The sequence below is a fragment of the Oncorhynchus gorbuscha genome, linkage group LG01, assembly GCF_021184085.1.
Source record: "Oncorhynchus gorbuscha isolate QuinsamMale2020 ecotype Even-year linkage group LG01, OgorEven_v1.0, whole genome shotgun sequence".
NCBI classification, from domain to species: Eukaryota; Metazoa; Chordata; class Actinopteri; order Salmoniformes; family Salmonidae; genus Oncorhynchus; species Oncorhynchus gorbuscha.
This window is the reverse complement of record NC_060173.1, coordinates 98,660,402-98,684,482: the sequence shown is the minus strand read 5'-3', so window position 1 is coordinate 98,684,482 and position 24,081 is coordinate 98,660,402. Positions and strand designations below refer to the sequence as shown.

The 24,081-nt window shown below is 43.2% G+C and overlaps 1 protein-coding gene across 1 annotated transcript in view; it reads right to left on the bottom strand.

Moving 5' to 3' along the window:
- The window catches only part of LOC123990012 (titin-like), a 181,279-nt gene that overhangs the window by 146,053 nt on the left and 11,145 nt on the right, over positions 1-24,081 (bottom strand). The window contains 25 exon segments of the mRNA XM_046290750.1: positions 73-304; positions 395-563; positions 2,062-2,203; positions 2,298-2,558; positions 2,641-2,901; positions 3,008-3,268; positions 3,391-3,654; positions 3,770-4,030; positions 9,419-9,679; positions 9,765-10,028; positions 10,125-10,397; positions 10,513-10,779; positions 10,923-11,195; positions 11,351-13,026; positions 13,182-13,350; positions 18,601-18,765; positions 18,855-19,123; positions 19,220-19,464; positions 19,572-19,799; positions 20,000-20,154; positions 20,415-20,557; positions 20,664-20,888; positions 21,264-21,375; positions 21,516-21,774; positions 21,909-21,974. Of these exon segments, the coding sequence (XP_046146706.1) occupies positions 73-304; positions 395-563; positions 2,062-2,203; positions 2,298-2,558; positions 2,641-2,901; positions 3,008-3,268; positions 3,391-3,654; positions 3,770-4,030; positions 9,419-9,679; positions 9,765-10,028; positions 10,125-10,397; positions 10,513-10,779; positions 10,923-11,195; positions 11,351-13,026; positions 13,182-13,350; positions 18,601-18,765; positions 18,855-19,123; positions 19,220-19,464; positions 19,572-19,799; positions 20,000-20,154; positions 20,415-20,557; positions 20,664-20,888; positions 21,264-21,375; positions 21,516-21,774; positions 21,909-21,974 (6,901 nt within the window).

The following is a 24,081-nucleotide window of genomic DNA, read 5'->3' as shown; positions in this document are numbered from 1 at the left end:
ATGCCCTCTACAGGCAATGACATGTAACTGCACAGTTACTACGGTAAAGGTATATCATGAAGTTTGACTTACTATTGACATGAAGTGTCACCACCCTCTTGTTCCTGCCAGCGATGAAGGTGTATTCTCCTGCATCACTTCTACAGGTCTCAGTGATGGTCAGACGATGAAGCTTTCTAATGCATATATAGCTGAACCTCTGCTCAACGGCACACTGGAGCTCAATGCCGTTCCTCAGCCAGCGACCTTCAATGTCATCCTTATTGACTTCAAACTCGAACGTTGTTCTTTGTTTCTCAACAACCTAGAAATTAATAATCATATCAATAATGTTTAAATTGATAAGAATTTTTTTTTCTTTCTATATATAAAAATGTGTGATATTTATATTCACCGTCATTTTCTTCTCAGCAGGTTCTGTAATGCAGACATCTTTGCCCTCCACGGTGAGATGAGCCTTTGACATGCTTGCACCAGCGATTACAGAGTACCCTCCGGCATCAGACATGCAGACGGACTGGATCATTAGACGGTGCAGGAATTCCTCAGTGGATACAGTGTATCTGTCAAGGCATTTAGAAATAACAGTTAGGATACAAATGAATATTTAAGATTCGATCGAAGCAATTGTACACCAGAGGGAGTGCTAAACTACTTTTTTAGCACGGCTGTGCTGCGGTGATAAGTTTGAGGCAGATTCAAGTACCGTGAATCAGCACAACCTCGTGTGTACAATTGCTTTTCTACAATAGGTTACCAATGAAATAAAAAACATTATTTTAATAAATGTATTCATAGGCTACTATTTCATCCCTCAACATAAATATAGGCCTAGTCCTGACACATGGTGGTTGATGTTTTGTTGCCAGATAATATTTTTGTTCTATATCTGTGGACGTGACGCAGTTGTTCGTTCTAAAAGTTATGTTGCCACACTGATTGGCAATGCTATTATCCCTGACTTGCTAGCTAGCCAACTATGGCAAACAGGGAAGCTAGAATAACAGCAAAGTAGCTGTATTTGCATTTGTTCAAGCTGTTTTGGATACATCCATAGCAATGAGCTTATGATGCGCGATTTCACCTGGCATAGAAAATGTCCTGTCTCGTCAGGACACTGTTCAGAGGAGCTACCCAACTACACAGCTAAAGCAATCACATCAAACTGAAGCTGGTCAGCAAAATAGCTGCATTTCATGTCTTTGACCTGTTTCTCTATTGACATTTCTTTTTTTATTGACATTTCTTTCTTTTTTTTCTTCTTTTTTTTCAGGATTTTTACCCCCTTTTTCTTCCCAATTTCATGGTATCCAATTGTTTTTAGTTGAAAGTCATGCGTCCTCCGATACACAGCGCGCATCCAACCTGGAAGCCAGCCGCACCAATGTGTCGGAGGAAACACTGTGCACCTAGCAAACCTTGGTTAGCGCGCACTGCGCCCGGCCCGCTACAGGAGTCGCTGGTGTGCGATGAAACACGGATTTCCCTACCGGCCAACCCATGCTGGCTGACAAATCCCTTGCTTGCTCGCTAGCCAACCAAGGCTAACACAGTCATGTCAAACCTTGCAGCTAGAATAACACCAAATTAGCTGCATTTCATTTGACCTGTTCTTCTATTGATATTTATTTGTGTAGTATATCCATAAAAATTATGCTGATTCATGATTTCGACTGGCTGAGAAAAGATGTCTGTCTCCTCCTGACATGTTAATTGTCAATTGGAGAGCGGAGATCAAAAGTCAATATTGAAACTATGTTGAGAGATAAACAGCAACGTTTGTACAACCCCCTGTTAAAATATGCCTTTTAAAGGGGAGATCACGTTAATGAATTGTCTGGCTGACCTGATGAGGCTGTGGATGAGCAGGTATTTCTCAGATTAACAGAAATCAAGATTCCCATTTTTACGTCATAGGTTTACCCGTGCTAAACAGTTTTTTTAGTATGGTTTAGGACACGTCTTAACCAATCACAATGCCTGTTTTGTCCAACCCGTTGTAGAATATTATGATATCCATTACTATCTACCTGGTCTAATATTCCTGGTAATAAGACATACCTTTCGGAAATGTCCAGTTCCTGTCCATCTTTCATCCACGTCACCTGTACATTAGGCTCAGAGATCTCACATTCAAAAGTGGCCCTCTTCTTCTCTGTGATCTTGATATCTTTGATATGTTTGGTGAATTCAATAATGCGAGCTAAAACACAAAGAGGGCACAGAAATAAGACTTAAGTTTGTGAAATATCAAAGAAAACCTTGTTTTAGAAAATGTAAGAAAAAGAAGAACATACCATCAACATAAAGCTTTGCTGATGATGCAGCAGAACCAGCCACAAACTTGTACTCTGCACCATCACCAAAATGAACATTTTGGATGGTGAGAGAGTGAGTTAGGTGTTTGGTGCGGCTCTGGCATCTGTCAGTGGAGCGAATCTCAACACCATTCTTGAGCCACTTGTAGGTGATGCCCTCATAGTTGACATTCACTTCAAATGTGATGGTGTCTTTCTCCTGTGCATTGAGGTCTTCCAGCATGGAGGTGATCAAAATGGCTAAGGAAATAAGAAAAATGTTAAGATCAATACTGACAATATGATTGGGGATTACTTCCTTGATAATGAAGAGTGAATTTACCATTGATAGTCAAAGTGGCAGAGACTCTGTCATTTCCACAGACAAAGGTGTATTCTGCAGAGTCTTCACTGCCAGTGTTCATGATCTTGAGCTGGTGAAGTTTGCCCTGCACCACAATCCTGAACTTGTCACTCATTTCTATCTCCACTCCATTCTTCAGCCAGGTGGATGGGACATTGAAATGTGACACTTCGCATTCAAAAGTGGCCACCTGGGTCTCTGGGACTTCAATGTTCTTGATGGGTTTTGTGACATGCAGAGCTGGAAAAATCACATTAAATCAACATTTACGTAAAAGGTATCAATAGAGTATTCGTCGATCATATACCCAGTACTCTAGTCTGTTCATCACAAACGCAATACCGACCTTCAACATGTAAAGATGCACTGCATTGCAGGTTTCCAACTACAGCAGTGTACTCTCCATGGTTGTTAGTCTTCACATTCTGGATGATCAGCTTGTGAGCTTTTCTCTCAGACAGAATTTTGATGTTTTCACTTGGTTTAAGCTCAACGTTATTGAACATCCATTTTATAGGGATGTCATCATGAGACAGGCTCAGCTCAAAAGAGGCAGTGGCATCCAATAGTGATGTCACATCTTTAGGCTTCTTAACAATCTTAATTGCTGAAAAAAAAGATTGACAAGAGTCAAAAACCTCAAAGGGTAAGTAGAAACATCTCAAGTATAGATACATTTGTATACTTGATTGTATACATCAATTTGTGACAGTTAATATTTTAACTTACTCTCAACATTCAATTTGGCATTAGCAGATAGTTTTCCAAGTTTGAATCCAAAAACTGATTCATCACGTGTGTCGCAGTTCTTGATCTTCAAGGTGTGGACCATGCCATCAACGGTGATTTCATATTTCTCACTAGGTTGGATCTCTACACCATTCTTAATCCATTGTGAGTCCTTCACATTCTTGTGGCTGAGCTCGAGACTGAACTCTGCCTCCTTTGTCTCAGTGACAGTTTGGTTCGTCAGGGTTTTCTTGACTTTCACAGCTATGAAATCAAACAAACATTACATAACAGCAGGCATATAGTAATAATATAATAGTCATATATTAATGCCAGTTGAAAACAAACAAAACATTTCTGCTCAAAAGGTAACACCTACACTCAACCCTCAGGATGGCTGTTGTCTTGGAGTTTGCAACCTGGTAAGTGTATTCACCGATGTCCTGGGGTCTAGTTATGGTAATAACAAGACGTCTGACAGCTCCATTTTTCACATGTTTGACATTGTCACTGAAGTCCACAGGTTGTCCATCCTTCAGCCACTTGCCCTCAGCAGCTGGGTTGGCCACGTCACACTCCAGCTCAGCTGTCTGAGACTCAGCCACAGTCACGTCCTGGAGTGGTCTGTTTATGGCACCACCTGGGAACATGGAGACACGGTTTAGTTTTATATAACAGGCTAAAAGTGAAAGTAGTAGTGAAAGGTGGAGTTATAATCATTAATATGATGGAAATAAGGAATTTTGGATGTTTTTAGACTTGGTCCCTTTCAGGCTATTTTTGTAAACTCAGTGCAGTTCGCTGAATATTTTGTGCAGTTTGAACACTCCAAAGGAACTCAGACCCCTCAAAGAGCCCCTGAAGCAAACCGAACTGAGAACATCTCGAGAGGTTGTCTGAGTTTGGTTCACTTGAATTCCGCTGTCTGGTTCCCTTTTTTAGGGCAATGTGAACACAAAGCTCCCCAGTTTAAAGCTAGGGGGCAGAATTTTCACTTTTGGATAAATAGCGTGCCCAATTTCAACTTCCTGCTACTCATGCCAAGAATATAAGATATGCATATTATTCATAGCTTTGGATAGAAAACACTCTGAAGTTTACTAAAACGGTTTGAATTATGTCTGTGAGTATAACAGAACTTATGTAGCAGGCAAAACCCAGAGGACTAACTGTTCAGATTTTTTAATTTTTCCCGCTCTCTGTTCACTATATTGTCTTTGCCATTGGATAATTAATAGTAACCTATTTTCAGTTCCTACCGCTTCCACACGATGTCTCCAGCCTTTGGAATATGGTTGAGGTTATTCCTTTGTGCTATGAAGAAGTAGGCCAACTCTGAACTGGGGACACTTTTGCGAGTTGCGCAAGACGTGAAAAGCAGTGCTGGTTTCTTTTCGTTCCTATATTGAATACAGATTGCCCCGTCTACAATTTGATCGATTATTAACGTTTAAAAATACCTAACGTTGTATTACAAAAGTAGTTTGAAATATTTCGGCAAAGTTTATAGGCAACTTTTGAAATATTTTGTAGTGACGTTGTGTTTTTGTAAGCTGTTTTTTTCTAGATCAAAAACGCTTTATAAATGGACATTTTCGATATATATGGACGGAATTAATCGAATAAAAGGACCAATTGTGATGTTTGTGGGACATATTGGCGTGCCAACAAAAGAAGCTCGTCAAAGGTAATGCATCTTTTATATTTTATTTCAGCGTTTTGTGTAGTGCCTGCTATGCTAGCTCCTTTGTTTACTGATGGTGTAGATGGGTGCAGGCTATCAGATAATAGCTTCTTATGCTTTCGCCGAAAAGCATTTTTATAGCATTTTATTTGAATCTGGCGCTCTGCATTTCCCCCAGCAATTGGTCAGTTGAGACGCTAGTGTCTCCCCTATCCATAAGAGGTTTAACTTGTCATTATTCCCGCACCACACACAGTCTACTGCAACACTGTTTCCCCTGCCATAAAGACCACACAATAGACTGCTGTAACACCGTTTCCCCTGCCATAACCCCTCACAATAGACTGCTGCAACACCGTTTCCCCTGCCATAACCCCTCACAATAGACTGCTGCAACACCGTTTCCCCTGCCATAACCCCTCACAATAGACTGCTGCAACACCGTTTCCCCTGCCATAAACACCACACAATAGACTGCTGTAACACCGTTTCCCCTGCCATAACCCCTCACAATAGACTGCTGCAACACCGTTTCCCCTGCCATAACCCCTCACAATAGACTGCTGCAACACCGTTTCCCCTGCCATAACCCCTCACAATAGACTGCTGCAACACCGTTTCCCCTGCCATAACCCCTCACAATAGACTGCTGCAACACCGTTTCCCCTGCCATAACCCCTCACGATAGTGCCACAAAAGAGAGAAGACGATGATGCGCAGCTTCGCGGAAAAAACATGCTTTTTTTTGGTTGATATTAATTAGCGATTAATATCCATCCAAGATGGCGTAGCAGTCAGACGTCTGTTTGTCTTGTCCTGTCCCATGTATATATCTTTTTTTCTTCGTATATACACTGCTCAAAAAAATAAAGGGAACACTTAAACAACATAATGTAACTCCAAGTCAATCACACTTCTGTGAAATCAAACTGTCCACTTAGGAAGCAACACTGATTGACAATAAATTTCACATGCTGTTGTGCAAATGGAATAGACAACAGGTGGACATTATAGGCAATTAGCAAGACACCCCCAATAAAGGAGTGGTTCTGCAGGTGGTGACCACAGACCACTTCTCAGTTCCTATGCTTCCTGGCTGATGTTTTGGTCACTTTTGAATGCTGGCGGTGCTTTCACTCTAGTGGTAGCATGAGACGGATGGCACATCAATGCGAGCTGTGTCCAGAGCATGGAGGCGCTACCAGGAGACAGGCCAGTACATCAGGAGGTGGAGATGTAGGAGGGCAACAACTCAGCAGCATGACCGCTACTTCCGCCTTTGTGCAAGGAGGAGCAGGAGGAGCACTGCCAGAGCCCTGCAAAATTACCTCCAGCAGGCCACAAATGTGCATGTGTCTGCTCAAACGGTCAGAAACAGACTCCATGAGGGTGGTATGAGGGCCCGACGTCCACAGGTGGGGTTGTGCTTACAGCCCAACACCGTGCAGGACGTTTGGCATTTGCCAGAGAACACCAAGATTGGCAAATTCGCCACTGGCGCCCTGTGCTCTTCACAGATGATAGCAGGTTCACACTGAGCACATGTGACAGACGTGACAGTCTGGAGACGCCGTGGAGAACGTTCTGCTGCCTGCAACATCTTCCAGCATGACCGGTTTGGCGGTCGGTCAGTCATGGTGTGGGGTGGCATTTCTTTGGGGGGCCGCACAGCCCTCCATGTGCTCGCCAGAGGTAGCCTGACTGCCATTAGGTACCGAGATGAGATCCTCAGACCCCTTGTGAGACCATATGCTGGTGCGGTTGGCCCTGGGTTCCTCCTAATGCAAGACAATGCTAGACCTCATGTGGCTGGAGTGTGTCAGCAGTTCCTGCAAGAGGAAGGCATTGATGCTATGGACTGGCCTGCCCGTTCCCCAAAACTGAATCCAATTGAGCACATCTGGGACATCATGTCTCGCTCCATCCACCAACGCCACGTTGCACCACAGACTGTCCAGGAGTTGGTGGATGCTTTAGTCCAGGTCTGGGAGGAGATCCCTCAGGAGACCATCCGCCACCTCATCAGGAGCATGCCCAGGCGTTGTAGGGAGGTCATACAGGCACGTGGAAGCCACACACACTACTGCGCCTCATTTTGACTTGTTTTAAGGACACATTACATCAAAGTTGGATCAGCCTGTAGTGTAGTTTTCCACTTTAATTTTGAGTGTGATGCCAAATCCAGAACTCCATGGGATGATAAATTTGATTTCCATTGATAATTTTTGTGTGATTTTGTTGTCAACACATTCAACTATGTAAAGAAAAAAAGTATTTAATAAGAATATTTCATTCATTCAGATCTAGGATGTGTTATTTTAGTTTTCCCTTTATTTTTTTGAGCAGGGTATATTTTAATCTCAATTTCCATCTACGGACTGAACATACTCTCCTATAACCCGCATCACCCAATGTGGTACGGATCTGCTATTTTTACACTTTAGAACCGGAACCCCCATCAGAAGCTAGCCAGCTAACTAGCTACTAGCTAGTAGTCAGTTAGCCACTGCTATCAGTCATCACCGTTAACTCGGACATCAGCCAGCCTCAGCTCGGTCAACGCGATATCAACCCAGAGCATTTCGGACTGCTTTTCTTCTACCACATCTCTTCATCTCCAGATTCCTACCGCAAGTTAGCCTGGAGCTAGCCTTGAGCTCGGCCCATCTCCCGGCTAGCTGAAGAGGTCCATCAGCCAATTCTTGGGCTACAATACCTGTTTTGCCTATTGGCCTGGACCCTTTTACTGCCGACATGGAGCCCCGCCGATCCATCACGACTGGTCTGTCGACGTAACCGTCCGAGGGGGTTTCAACAGGCTCTTCCGTTGTGACATCCCCCAAAGGCCCTTCTGCTAGCCTGCTAGCCCCGGCCCGCTAGCTGTCTGAATTGCCGTGTCTCCAGCTCGCCTAGCTACTCACTGGACCCTATGAAAACTCAGCTAGATCACTTGGTGCCATCCGTTTTTGTCACCAAAGCCACATATACTACCCACCACTGCGACCTGTATGCTCTCGTTGCCTGGCCCTCACTACATATTCATCGCCAAACCCACTGGCTCCAGGTTATCTATAAGTCTATGCTAGATAAAGCCCCGCCTTGTCTCAGCTCACTGGTCACCATAGCAACACCCACCCGTATATTTCACTGGTCAACCCCAAAGCCAACACTTCCTTTGGCCGCCTTTCCTTCCAGTTCTCTGCTGCCAATCACTGGAACGAATTGCAAAAATCACTGAAGCTGGAGTCTTGTATCTCCCTCTCTAACTTTAAGCATCGGCTGTCAGAGCAGCTTACCGATCACTGTACATGTACACAGCCAATCTGTAAATAGCACACCCAACTACCTCATGCCCATATTGTTACTTATCCTCTTGCTCTGTTGCACCCCAGTATCTCTACTTGCACAGCATCATCTGCACATTTTCATTCCAGTGTTAATGCTAAATTGTAATTATTTCGCCTCCATGGCCTCCTATTGACTTACCTCCCTAATCTTCTATATTTGCACACACTGTACATAGATTTTTCTATTGTGTTATTGACTGTACTTTTTTTTATTCCATGTGTAACTCTGTGTTGTTGTTTTTGTCACAATGCTTTGCTTTATCTTGGCCAGGTCGCAGTTGTAAATGAGAACTTGTTCTCAACTGGCCTACCTGGTTAAATAATGGTGAATTGTCAAGGATGCACAGAATTTCCTAAATATGTGTGGTATTTTTAGTTACGAATATTTGTTTGCAATATGTGACCTATAGGCTAAGAGAGCTTCATAAACTGTTTATTCGATTGTGGGGGTTGAATAGTGTGAGAACACATCAACATATTTGTTGAGAATCACAACAGGGTACAAAATCAATTCTTCTTCTTAAAGGGTTAGTAGCTTACATTGGGTGTACAATTTTAAATTACAGCATTATTTCATCTGCATTTATTCTGCTGCTATTTATTATGTTATCAATAATATTTACATGGTAATAGTATCTATCTTCTGATTACAATTATTATGTCTTATTTTGTAACTAAATGCATTATCTTAGCTTCCAAAATGTATCTAGCTGTGCGATAACACATTCTGATGGAATGGCTTTTCCTGCACTTAGTAAAAACCAAGAGTGCATTGAAGGAATGTTGGCATGTTTTACTCCAGAGATCACTTTAAAGAGGACTGAGATTGGTCCTTTTAAAAATGACTATATGTGAAAACACGCTAATCGTTTCCAACTCAGCAGACAACTTTGAGTCAGTGCAATGGAAATCAATGGCTCTTTTCAGAAGGAGTTTATGTACAATATCATGAAGACGTTAAATGGCATATATTATTATATTAAGACGTTAAACATACCTGACACAGTAAGCTTTGCACTGGATGTCTGTTCACCAGCAGCGAATGTGTATTGCCCGTCTTCATCCTTCATGGTGTTAATGACAGTCAGGCTGTGGTTCTTGCCCTTGGCCTCAATCTTGTGCTTTGGACCAGCTTTGAGTTCTTGTTTCTTGAATGTCCACACAGCGGCAATGCCAGGGTGGGAAACCTCGACTTTAAATGTTATATTCTGGGTCTCTGTGCAAACTTGATCCTCCATATGCTTCACAATATTAATTTCTGTAAAATAACAAAATAAGTTGAATAGGGTCTGCATAAATGGGGTCTGAATGAACTTGCAACACACACAGTAAAAAAAACATACTTTCGATAGTCAGTTTACAGCTCGAGTCAGCTTTGCCAACACATAGCTTGTAGGTTCCTTCATCAGTGGCAAAGGTCCTGTGGAATACCAGGTGCTGTTTGGATCCCTTTGCAAGCATCTGGATTCTCTCGCTGGGCATCACAAGCTTGTCATTGTGTAACCATTTCACAGAGGTAACATCAGCAGCAGAGATTTGAGTCTCAATAACAGCCTTGGTGCCCTCAACTGCGGTAACATCCGTGAGTGGGCTCAAAATTTCAACCGCTGTAAAACAGGGAAAAAATATAATTTAAAAAATCTGGTGATTCACAATATAATTATACCAATATAAATATAGTCAAACTGATAAAAGTTGCTTACTTTGAATGTTCAACTTCCCAGAGGTTGCGATATCCTGAGTTGGGACAAAGAATGAGTATGTTGCAGCATCATCTCTGCTCACATTTTCAACAAGCAGCTTGTGGACCAGTTTGTCGATAACGATGTGGATGCGATCTGTAGCGGAGATTGCTTGGCCATTCTTCATCCATGTTCCCTCAACGTTTTCCTGGGAGAATCGCACTTCTAATTGAGCAATGTCACCCTCGCAGATTGTCAGGTCAGTGAGGGGTTGCATCAGTGTCACAGGGCGCACTGAAGGAACAGACATTGACATTGTTACGCTGTTCATCCCACCCTTTCAACAGTAATGGTTGTCTTGAGAATAAGAGAAGAAGCTAACCACTCTAATAACAAAGTCACAACTCACGTTTCATCTTCAGGGAGGCACTGGTCTGCATATCGTACATTTTGAATGTATATTTTCCCTGATCTTCTTTCTTGATGTCTTTGACAGACAAGGTATGGCGTCCACGACAGGAGGAGGTAACATATTTGCTGCTGGGAGTGATTTCCTTGTCATTGAAGTACCATGTACCTTCAGCATCCTCTCGAGACAATTCTACCTGAAACTCCCCAGTGTAGGTCTCAGGCACTTCAATGTTCTCCAGCCTCTTCACGATTGACAGTGAAGCACCTGCACGATAGGAACATTTTAAGTTAAACCGTTTCAGAGTTACTGTTCTATAATTAACGCATTCCAACGTCCCTATTTTCACATTTGAAAATAACTGTTGAAGTCCGTGAAAGTGATATAGTATAGTAAGAAAAACTGCCAACCTTCCACATTGAGTCTGGCAGTGGTCCTGATGTGGTCATCTTCAATAACAGCACAACTGTATTCTGCATCGTCCTTCATGTTGATGGTCAGTACAGAGAGGAAATGAACCTTTCTGTCTGAGTGCATCCTGTATTTATCTCCAGAGAAAATCTCTGCATTGTTCTTCAGCCATTTGACTTTGACAAAAGGCTCACTGGTCTCACACTCAAAGGTCACCATGGTGTCCTTCTCTTTAGCTTCCACATCCTCTAGTTGTTGAGCAAAGGTAATAACTGTCGTGGTTAAAGTGAAACAAAGGAAAGACACATTTAATATGATTTTTTAAGGTAGACAGAACAGTTTTCTATATTTCTTTATACAAAATTACATACAACTTTTAACTATTTGTAGAATACAAGCTTCATATGCATTGAAATAGATCATTTACCTTGCACCAGCAGGAATGCCTGGCTTGAAGCCTCTCCAGCAATGTTTATGGCTTTGACCATGATGCTAGCAGAGTCTTCTGATGTGACATCTCTGACCACTAAGTCACATACGTGGTCTTCAGGCCAGAACCAGTAAATACGATCTGTCTTCTCCAGTAGGATTCCATTCTTGAACCACTGGCACTCAGGTTCCGGTTTGCCAACAACTCTGACTCTGAAGCGAACTTCCTCGGTCTGAGACACGGTCTGGCTTGCAATGCGCTCCAAGATCTTTGGAGCTTCCATGCTGGGAGAGAGCTGTACTTTCTCTGGTTTGATTGTGGGGATGGTGAGTTTTCCCTCCTCCAAGTCTTTCTTGTTTTTAGCCTCAGACAACAGTTTCTGATGGTGAAGCAGTTCTTCCTTCCTCTTCCTAAGCATGTCCTCATAGGACTCATCCTTTCTTCTGGACTTGAGTTCCACAGCAGTGATGGCTTCATAATAACCTTCCTCTGTCCTGCGCTTAAATTTACTCTTCAACTCATCTGTCTCCTCTGTGGACTTCTCATGAATGACTCTTTCAGTCTTCCTCAGTTTGACAACTTCCTTTGGCTGGGCATCAGCAGGTCTGTCAACCTTCACAACTTCAAAGCTAATTCTTCCTTGTTCAGTAGTGTCATGTGCCTTTGGTTCAGGAATGCGACGGAGAATAGATCTGAAGTCCTCTTTCTGTGTGATCTCTATCTTCACCAGATGCTCAGCTGTGCCCTCGGGGTTCTCTGCTACCACTTTGACATATCCTGCATCATATAACTTGATATCGATAATCTCAAGATAGTAAATGCCATCATAGCGAAGTCTCATTCTCTTGCTCTTGCGAATGAGCTGCTCATTGAGGTACCAGTTGACCTTAGGTGTAGGATAACCAATCACTCTGCAACGGAATCTTGCAATGTCACCTTCCAACACTCTTGCTGGCTCGGGAAGAAGGACAATTTCAGGCTTTGACTTTTCTGAATACTCATCTTCAGTGACTCCAGAAGGACCTCCTTCGTGAGCCATGCGCTCCATCTCATCAATTCTGTATATTTCCCTCTTGCCCTCCACAACAAGGCTCTTCTCATCCTTTACAATGAGTGTAGCTGAGGTCTGGTCAACTCCAAATTTGTTAGTGGCTCTGCAGGTGATAACACCACTGTCTCTGGCATAGGCAACTTCAAAGTCAAGACTACAGTAGCCAAATTCATTAACCATGTGCAATCTGTTAGCAGCTGCAAGGGGTTTGCCATCAAGTAACCACTCAACAACCATAGTGGGATCACCAATAGGGGTCAGTCTGCATTCAAAGTGGACAGCACCAGAATGCTTCAGCCTGACGGAAGTCAGCTTCTTCTTAAACTGCGGTTTCTGCTGCTTGTCCTTGTCATATAGGTCAGCCTCCTCCCATTGCTCTTGGCCATAACGTAGATGCAGAGATTCCAACTCTGGAGCTGCAATTTCCTTGGCCTTGTAGGTTCCCTTGGTGATAATGAGTCTCCTCTCCGGTGCAGGTGCAGCAACATCCGCTTCAATGTTGACCCTGCAGCGAGTGGTATCTCTTCCAGCTTTGTTAATGGCTGTGGCTGTGTACCAGGCACTATCAGAACTCACAGATTGTGGGATATAGAATTTGGCTTGTCCCTTGAGGCCCTCAATCCTACAACAGACATCATTGTTAGTAAATCAGTACAGCCTTGTAATATAAAGATAGTAACAATATACATATCACAAGGACTGGAGAGGTATTTGGTGTACATGATGTATATCATAGGCATGTGCACATTGAGATAGCAGGTGGGGCAAAACACATACTTAATATTTGGGTGCTTCTGTGGGGAGATGATGTCACTGTTTTTCAGCCAAACAATGTCAGGCAGGGGGTTTCCGATGGCTTTGACCGCCAACTCAACCAGAGTGCCTTTCTTGACACTGACGTTCTTCAGCTTCTCAATAAACTGGGGTCTGACCAGGTTCTCTTTGGCTGTACATGGAGAAACAGACATGAGAACAATGCTATCATTCAACAATGGTTCAGTGCATTCGGAAATTATTCACACCCCTTGAATTTTACTACATTTTGTTTTGTTTTTGTTTTTTTCTGATCAATTTACACAAATTTACACAAATTATCCCATTATGACAAAGCAAAAACAGTTTTTTATAAATGTTTGCACATTTATAAAAAAACTACTACTGAAATATCACATTTACATAAGTATTCAGAACATTTCCTCAGTACTTTGATGGCGTAGCAGTAAGTCATCCTGTCGTATCGTGTCCCTTGTATATATCGTTTCTTTTTCGTTTTTACATATTTTTACATATTTTTTTACATATTTTTCTTCGCATATCTTTAAAAACATTTTGCTAAACCTAAGCTTCCAAATACTCTCCTGCAACCCGCCTCACCCAATGTAGCTACTTTTTCCTAAAGTATTTATATTTACTTCGGAACCGGAACCCCTCAACTGAAGCTAGCCAGCTAACCACCAGCTATGCTAGCGGTCTTCAGCTAACCGGTCATCAGCTAACCTTTAGCTCGGAAAGCTCTCGCCAGTTCGAACAACGCGACGCTAACCAGAGCATAATGGACCTATTTATTTTTTATCCCCGGATTCCCACCGCAAACGGAACATTTTTCAGCTGGATCTTCACAACTAGCTATCTAGCTAAACCGCAACCCCGGATGATTACTCCTGGCTAGCGTTTCCACCCACTTAGCTTGAAGCTAGCCCGGCCAGAGCACCTGTGCTTACCACCGTAGCATACTCCTGGGCTACAATACCCGGGCCCACGACCGGTCTATCGATGTCACCGCATGAAGAGGAATAAACAGACTCACCCCATCGCGACGTCCCCCAAAGGCTAACTCTCTAGCCCTTGCTATCTCCTTGCTTGCTAATTCGGCCTGCTAACTGCTAGCTTGTTTAGCCCTGGTCCACTAACTGCTAACTTGTTTACCCTGACCTGCTAACTGTTAGCTTGTTAGCACAGGCCTGCTAACCGTCTGCATCGCCGCGGCCCAAACACTCACTGGACCCATATGTACTTTCTATCTCTTTCCGATTTTTTATTTGTTTATACCTTCCGGAAACCTGCCTCACCCAATGTGATATGGAATCGCTATTATTTTTAATTTTTAGAACACACTCAAGAACCTCCAGAAGCTAACCAGCTAACTAGCTACAAGCTATTTAGTCATTGTTCGTTTTTTAACCTGGATAACACTCGCCAGTCCAGCTTCCCTGCCCCATCCACCGCTGCCCCCTGGACACTGATCACTTGGCTACATAGCTGATGCACGCTGGACTGTCCATTAATCACGGTACTCCATTCTGCTTGTTTGTTTTATCTGTCGGCCCCGTTGCCTAGTCAACGCCATTTTACCTGCTGTTGTTGTGCTAGCTGATTAGCTGTTGTTGTCTCACCTACTGTTTTAGCTAGCTTTCCCAATTCAACACCTGTGATTACTGTATGCCTCGCTGTATGTCTCTGTCAAATGTCAATATGCCTTGTATACTGTTGCTCAGGTTAGTTATCATTGTTTTAGTTCACGATGGAGCCCCTATTTCCACTCTTCATACCCCTGATACCTCCTTTGTCCCACCACCCACACATGCAGTGACCTCACCCATTACAACCAGCATGTCCAGAGATACAACCTCTCTCATCATCACCCAGTGCCTGGGCTTACCTCCGCTGTACCCGCACCCCACCATACCCCTGTCTGCGCATTATGCCCTGAATATATTCTACCATGCCCAGAAACCTGCTCCTCTTATTCTCTGTCCCCAACGCTCTAGGCGACCAGTTTTGATAGCCTTTAGCCACACCCTCATACTACTCCTTCTCTGTTCCGCGGGTGATGTGGAGGTAAACCCAGGCCCTGCATGTCCCCAGGCACCCTCATTTGTTGACTTCTGTGATCGAAAAAGCCTTGGTTTCATGCATGTCAACATCAGAAGCCTCCTCCCTAAGTTTATTTTACTCACTGCTTTAGCACACTCTGCTAACCCTGATGTCCTTGCCGTGTCTGAATCCTGGCTCAGGAAGGCCACCAAAAATTCAGAGATTTCCATATCCAACTATAACATCTTCCGTCAAGATAGAACTGCTGAAGGGGAGGAGTTAGCCTACAAAGTAATGTCATACTTTCCAGGTCCATACCCAAACAGTTCGAACTACTAATTTTGAAAATTACTCTCTCCAGAAATAAGTCTCACTGTTGCCGCCTGCTTACCGACCCCCCTCAGCTCCCAGCTGTGCCCTGGACACCATTTGTGAATTGATCGCCCCCCATCTAGCTTCAGAGTTTGTTCTGTTAGGTGGCCTAAACTGGGATATGCTTAACACCCCGGCAATCCTACAATCTAAGCTAGATGCCCTCAATCTCACACAAATCATCAAGGAACCCACCAGGTACAACCCTAACTCTGTAAGCAAGGGCACCCTCATAGACGTCATCCTGACCAACTGGCCCTCCAAATACACCTCCGCTGTCTTCAACCAGGATCTCAGCGATCACTGCCTCATTGCCTGTATCCGCTACGGAGCCGCAGTCAAACGACCACCCCTCATCACTGTCAAACGCTCCCTAAAACACTTCTGTGAGCAGGCCTTTCTAATCGACCTCGCCCGGGTATCCTGGAAGGACATTGACCTCATCCTGTCAGTTGAGGATGCCTGGTCATTCCTTACAAGTAACTGCAAACTCTCCTTCCAGACTCATATCAAACATCTCCAATCGAAAATCAAATCAAGAGTCGGCTTTCTATTCCGCAACAAAGCCTCCTTCACTCACGCCGCCAAGTTTACCCGAGTAAAACTGACTATCCTACCGATCCTCGACTTCAGCGATGTCATCTACAAACTTGCTTCCAACACTCTACTCAGCAAACTGGATGCAGTTTATCACAGTGCCATCCGTTTTGTCACTAAAGCACCTTATACCACCCACCACTGCGACTTGTATGCTCTAGTCGGCTGGCCCTCGCTACATATTCATCGCCAGACCCACTGGCTCCAGGTCATCTACAAGTCCATGCTAGGTAAAGCTCCGCCTTATCTCAGTTCACTGGTCACGATGGCAACACCTATCCGTAGCACGCGCTCCAGCAGGTGTATCTCACTGATCATCCCTAAAGCCAACACCTCATTTGGCCGCCTTTCGTTCCAGTACTCTGCTGCCTGTGACTGGAATGAATTGCAAAAATCGCTGAAGTTGGAGACTTTTATCTCCCTCACCAACTTCAAACATCAGCTATCTGAGCAGCTAACTGATCTCTGCAGCTGTACATAGTCTATTGGTAAATAGCCCACCCATTTTCACCTACCTCATCCCCACACTGTTTTTATTTATTTACTTTTCTGCTCTTTTGCACACCAATATCTCTACCTGTACATGACCATCTGATCATTTATCACTCCAGTGTTAATCTGCAAAATTGTAATTATTCGCCTACCTCCTCATGCCTTTTGCACACATTGTATATAGACTCCCCTTTTTTTCTACTGTGTTATTGACTTGTTAATTGTTTACTCCATGTGTAACTCTGTGTTGTCTGTTCACACTGCTATGCTTTATCTTGGCCAGGTCGCAGTTGCAAATGAGAACTTGTTCTCAACTAGCCTACCTGGTTAAATAAAGGTGAAATAAAAAATAAAATACTTTGTTGAATCACCTTTGGCAGCGATTACAGCTTCAAGCTTTCTTAGTTATGACACTATAACCTTGGCACACCTGCATTTGGAGAGTTTATCCCATTCATTTCTGCAGATCCTCTCAAGCTTTGTCAGGTTGGATGGGGAGTGACGCTGCACACCTATTTTCAGGTCTCTGCAGAGATGTTCGATCAGGTTCAATTTCGGCTCTGGCTGGGCCACTCAAGGAAGCCACTCCTGCGTTGTCTTGGCTGTGTGCTTAGGGCCGTTGTCCTGTTGGAAGGTGAACCTTCACCCCAGTCTGAGGTCCTGAGTACTCTGGAGCAAGTTTTCATCAAGGATCTCTCTGTATTTTGCTCTGTTTATCTTTCCCTCTATCCTGACTAGTCTCCCAGTCCCTGCAGCTGAAAAACATCCCCACAGCATGATGCTGTCACTACCATGCTTCACCGTAGGGATGGTGCCAGGTTTCCTCCAGACGTAACGCTTGGCATTCAGGCCAAAGAGTTCAATCTTGGTTACATCAGAACAGAGAATCTTCTTTCTTTCTTTCTTTCTTTCTTTCTTTCTTTCTTTCTTTCTTTCTTTCTTTCTTTCTTTCTTTCTTTAGGTGTCTTTTGGCAAACTCCAAGTAGGCTGTCATGTGCCTTTTAGTGAGGAGTGGCTTCTGTCTGGCCACTCTACCATAAAGGCCTGATTGGTGGAGTGGAGCAGAGATGGTTGTCCTTCTGGAAAATTCTCCCATCTTCATAGAGGAAGTTTGGAGCCATGTCAGAGCGACCATCGAGTTTTTGGTAACGTCCCTGACCAAGGCCCTTCTCTACCGATTGCTCAGTTTGGCCGGGTGGCCAGCTCTAGGAAGAGTCTTGGTGGTTCCAAACTTCTTCCATTTGAGATTGATGGAGGCTACTCTGTCCTTGGGGACCTTCAATGCTGCAGACATTTTTTGGTACCCTTCCCCAGATCTGTGCCTTGACACAATCCTTTCTCGGAGCTCTACAGACAAATCCTTGGTCTTTGCTATGACATGCCCTGTCAACTGTGGGACCTTATATAAACAGGTGTGTCTTTCCAAATCATGTCCAATCAGTTGAATTTACCATAGGTGGACTCCAGTCAAGTTGTAAAAACATCTCAAGGATGACCAATGGAAACAGGATTCACCTGAGTTCAATTTTTAGTCTCACAGCAAAATGTCTGAATACTTAACATTTTTTTTATACATTTACAATAAATTCTAAAAACCTGTTTTCGCTTTGTCATTATGGGGTATTGTGTGTAAATTGATGAGGAAAATGTCTTATTTATTCGATTTTAGAATAAGGCTGTAATGTAAGAGAATGTGGAAAAAGTCAAGGGATCTGAATTATTTCCGAATGCACTGTATATGACAGTGCTTTTCAATTCTGCCCCTGGAGGGCTGCAAGGAGAGGATGAAAAACAGAAGTGTTTCGACCCTCCATGACCTACATTGAAAAACCCTGGTTTATTATGTATCAATACAAACTGACAATTGTTTTTTTGCTTAAAATGAGGAATGAGTATACCAGATACAATACAAAGATCTTACCATCAACTGTAAGTGTTATGGACACGGAGCTTTTCCCAGCTCTGTTTTGAGCAACTACCGTCCACTCTCCAGTGTCATGGGGCATGGCTGGAACCACAATCAGTGACTGAGTTCCATCTTCCTTCACCACTATCTTGTGGGTGTAATCATTGACAACTTGGTGTCCTGAAAAGAACAAAGAAAGGAATAATAGTTCTAATATTTATTTTATAAAACATATCCTAGATGATGTATCATGTTTTCACATCACTTACCATTGTGGAACCAGAAAGTGTCAGGCATGGGTCTACCAACTACTTTCAGGTCAAATCTGGCAGTCTGCCCTTCAGCACACTTGAATGACTGTGGCTTCAAGACAAACACAGGCTTGTACAGTCTCTCAAGCTGACTCTCATCAGTGTCATCAAGCCTACTTGCAGGAGAGCGGGCAGGAGAGCGGCTTGTAGAGCGTCCGGGAGAAGGCCCGGGAGAGCGGCTTGTAGAGCGTCCGGGAGAACGACTCAGAGATCTTGGGGACTGAGACCTGAGCAAATAAATACCAAAATCAGTGATACTTGGCATGTTTTTATGATGTTAAAACAAATATACATTCAAATACATTTGGTAATAAAAATCTCACCTCATTCTCTGCATTGCCTGAGGTTCAGGTGTGTAACACTGAGCTACTGCAATGGCAGTGGGCTCCACATACAGTTTCCCAGAGCTCACAGAATTTCCCTTCATGTTGCTGGCAAATGCTGTGTAAACACCTTCATCTTCTGGCAGCACCACAGGAAGACGTAAGCTGGCTCTACCATCCTGAAGACTCTCCATCTGGTAACGGCCGCCATGATAGATACGCTTGCCATCTTTGTACCATACGATCTTTTGAGAGACAAGAAAAACTTGATGACTATATAAAATGTACAACATTTTAAATGAAGTGGAATGGACACTTTGTATCAAATAAAAATATGTGGTTTCTTTACTACCTTGGGTAGTGGAGTTCCTGCCATTTTGCAGTGGAAAGTGACCCCCATTCCTTCCATGATGCTGTAGTTTTTAACTGGAGTGGCAAAGGCTGACTGTACAGCCTCACGGTCTGCACAAGTCACCATCTCTTCCCGATCCTCAGTCACAATTTGTTGGTATGTAATCTGCAGGATGCGGATCTCAATCTCGTGGATAATCCTCTCCTCAAATGAAGAAATCTGGAGTTCCTTTAAAAACACATTGGAATAAAGCATGTCTTGTCTCAAAACAAGTGGCTGAGAACAAATCAAGTACGATAACGTCACAATGATAGCGCACTGCTAGCCTGGGTACCAGTCGATTTGTGCTAACATTCCACTCATTGTACTCCGTGTCAAACAGATTGGTACCCAGGTTAGTGTGTAGTGTTTTTAATTCATCCAAATACCTGAGTTCTAACAAAGCTTTGCATCTGTGGCATTCTCTGGATGTACTTCTGGTCGTCATATTCGCTCACAACAACAGGGGAAACATTCGCCTGCACCGTAGTCACTTCAGTATTATAGGTAATTTCATGTTTCTTCATGTATTCTTCATATTCCCCTGTAAACAACATATACAATGTATAAACAAAAGACAGGCCCAGATATAGCTGGTTTCACAGGCCCAGATATAGAAAATGAGTGTGTTCCAAATTGCACCCGATTCCCTATGTAATGCACTACTTTTGACCAAGGACCATATGGCTCTGGTCAAAAGTAGTGCACTACAGTATGTAAGGAACAGAGTGCCATTTAGGATGCATAATATTACTGGATTTGTAGTCCATGAGATTAAACAACATTCTGATTAAAGAGACTGACCTTCGTCTAGCAGACTGGCTGAGGCAGACTCTTCTCCAAGCTGGTTCCTGGCTACGATGGAGTACTCTCCAGCATCATCAGCAAACGTCATGGAGATCTCCAATTTACACACTCCACTCTCCTTATTGTAGTGCACTTTATATCTAATGGATGAATAAGTAATATATTGTAAACAGTACAATCAATTATCAATACACTCTTACAAATGCATAATAGAGATTCATTGAAAATGTGTCACAAGTAGGCTACCTGTATCCTGTAGTAAGGGGCACTCCAGTCTTCTTCCAGATAATGTTGGGCTTGTGGCTGCCTCCGATCTGGCACTCAAAGACAACTCTTCCGCCCTCCACCAACTTCTGTACAGTTGGCTTCTTGACAAAGAAGGGAGCGACAGCATCTGCAGTATCTACTGGTGATCCTGTGGTGATGACATTCACCTCTGACATGGTCTCCTCTTTTGCTTCAACAGCAAAGCTAGAAGAACGTTGGAAATATACAGTAATTAGGGCAAATGTATCTCAAAAAGTGCCTGAAATAAGATTAGCCTTACGATGACCTTACAGTCGAAACATTAAAACGTTGAGCATAAAAGAACCTTGAAAATCTCTTATTTTTGAGTGAGGACCCTCTACTAATGAATCTGAAATAGGATTACTCCAACTTCTTTCATCCCCATTTGAAAAACACAAACAGGGAAGATTCACTATGATCTGCTGGCAATTTATTTCATAATGTATGATGAGCAGCATAGAATGATTATGTTTACCCTTGTCAACATCTAGCACACAATACATAATTATACCTGCCCAGAGTTTGCAAATGTAGTGGTAGAAAATAGTTGGCACTCACTGTTTCTCTTTAGTTGTAAAGTCAAACATAGTGACAGTTCTCTGCTGTGTCATCATTTCCTGCTGTGTCATCTCTTGTGTCATCTCTTCCCTGGTCTCAATCTCCTCAGTTACTAGAAGAAAGAAATGTATACAAGTATTAGCACATTCATAAACCAATACACCCAATTAACCATTTGGCAGTACAGTATTCAACCTCAACAGTAAGTAGTCATTGTAGACAGGAATGTAAAAAACGAAACTGCCTGTTTACCTTTGACAAGCAGGTAGCAGGATGTACTGATGGTTCCAGCCTCGCTAGTAGCAGTGCAAGTGAAGCGACCGCTGTCTTCTACGAAGGCCTCGCGGATGACCAGACGGGCACATTTACTCTCATAAGTGATCTGGAAGTCAATGGAGCTCTCAATTCTGTAGTCCTCTCTGAACCACATGATGCCAGGGGCAGGGTGACCAGTGATCTGACATTCCAGAGTCACAGATTCACCCTCAGTCACAGTCACGTTCTTCAAGCCCTGAAAAGAAATATTTTTTAAATATATTACAAAATATTGATGATATTTGACATAGATGAAGTTAGAAATGATGCTTGAATAGACAACAATAATGTATATATAACCTGAAATAAAGCCACTAGAGAAATACTTACAGCTACAAGAGTAGGTGGCACAACTGGCTCTTCTGCATGGGATGGGACTGCTGCAGTCTCAACAATCTGTTAAAATGCATATAAGTCACAAACAGTACAGTATCTGAACTGTGACTTTAGGAGTGGTGAAACATGGGTGAAATGGATGCAAGTTAAGAATGAATCCTAGAATGAAGAAGAGTTGTGACAACAGGTTGGAAACAGATAAATTAAGAGGAAGAAGAGCAGAGCAAGCTAGGTTCTCTTTATGAAGCAAATGGATTCTGAAACAAAGGGGACGTAGCGTGGCTTCAGCGTTATGGTGAAGAGGAGGTTTACCAATACCAATCAGTGAGGTGAGACTCCACACAGTGTTATTTTAGAGTGCACAACACTCCAGACTACAAACCTTTGTTTCCAAAGTCTTATACATTTGCTCCATTCCCCCTGTAAACCTAGCGCCTATCTCAGTCTGTAACTGATTGTCGAAATCATCTTTTGATCAACATGTGCAGAGGTAGAGGATAACTCTTTCTGCAGTGTGGCAATAGCAGAACCTGCTACTGAAACCTGACCAAACCAAGGAAAATACCATTATCATCACAAATCAGAACAAAGCATTAAGATATTGCCTGCTTTGTTTAGCAATGTTAAGGACGATCCCTTAAAATATAATGGAATGGATAACGATGTACAGTATACGGATGAAGTGAGCATTCGAATAAAAAACAGAAATACCTTATTTACATAAGTATTCAGACCCTTTGCTACGAGACTCAAAATCTCCATTGATCATCCTTGAGATGTTTCTACAACTTGATTGCTGTCCACCTGTGGTAAATTCAACTGATTGGATGTGATTTGGAAAGGCACACACCTGTCTACATGAGGTCCCACAGTTGACAGTGCACGTCAGAGCAAAAAAAACAAGCCATGAGGTCAAGGGAACCGTCGTAAAGCTCCATGAAAAGATTGTAACGAGGCACAGATCTGGGGAAGGGTACCAAAAAATATCTCCAGCATTGAAAGGTCCCCAAGAACACAGTGGCCTCCATCATTCTTAAATGGAAGAAGTTTGGCACCACCACAACTCTTCCTAGAGCTGGCTGCCAGGCCAAACTGAGCAATCGGGGGAGGGCCTTTGTCAGGGAGGTGACCAAGAACCCGATGGTGACCCTGACAGAGCTCCAGAGTTTCTCTGTGGAGATAGGAGAACCTCCCAGAAGGACAACCATCTCTGCAGCACTCCACCAATCAGGTCTTTATGGTAGAGTGACCAGATGGAAGACACTCCGTAGTAAAAAGCACATGACAGCCCACTTGGAGTTTGCCAAAAGGTGCCCACAGACTCTCAGTCAATGAGAAACAAGATTCTCTGTTCTGATGAAACCAAGATTGAACTCTTTAGCCTGAATGCCAAGCGTCACGTTTGGGGGAAACCAGGCGCCATCCCTACCGTGAAGCGTGGTGGTGGCAGCATCATGTTGTGGGGATGTACAGTCGTGGCCAAAAGTTTTGAGAATGACACAAATATTCATTTCAACAAAGTTTGCTGCTTCAGTGTCTTTAGATATTTCTCTCAGATGTTACTATGGAATACTGAAGTATAATTACAAGCATTTCATAAGTGTCAAAGGCTTTTATTGGCAATTACATGAAGTTGATGCAGAGTCAGTATTTGCAGTGTTGGCCCTTCTTTTTCAAGACCTCTGCAATCCGCCCTGGTATGCTGTCAATTAACTTCTGGGCCACATCCTGACTGATGGCAGCCCATTCTTGCATAATCAATGCTTGGAGTTTGTCAGAATTTGTGGGTTTTTGTTTGTCCACTCGCCTCTTGACGATTGACCACAAGTTTTCAATGGGATTAAGGTCTGGGGAGTTTCCTGGCCATGGACCCAAAATATTGATGTTTTGTTCCCCAAGCCACTTAGTTATCACCTTTGCCTTATGGCAAGGTGCTCCATCATGCTGGAAAAGGCATTGTTCATCACCAAACTGTTCCTGGATGGTTGCGAGAAGTTGCTCTCTGAGGATATGTTGGTACCAATCTTTATTCATGGATGTGTTTTAGCCAAAACTGTGAGTGAGCCCACTCCCTTGGCTGAGAAGCAACCCCACACATGAATGGTCTCAGCATGCTTTACTGTTGGCATGACACGTGACTGATGGTAGCGCTCACCTTGTCTTCTCC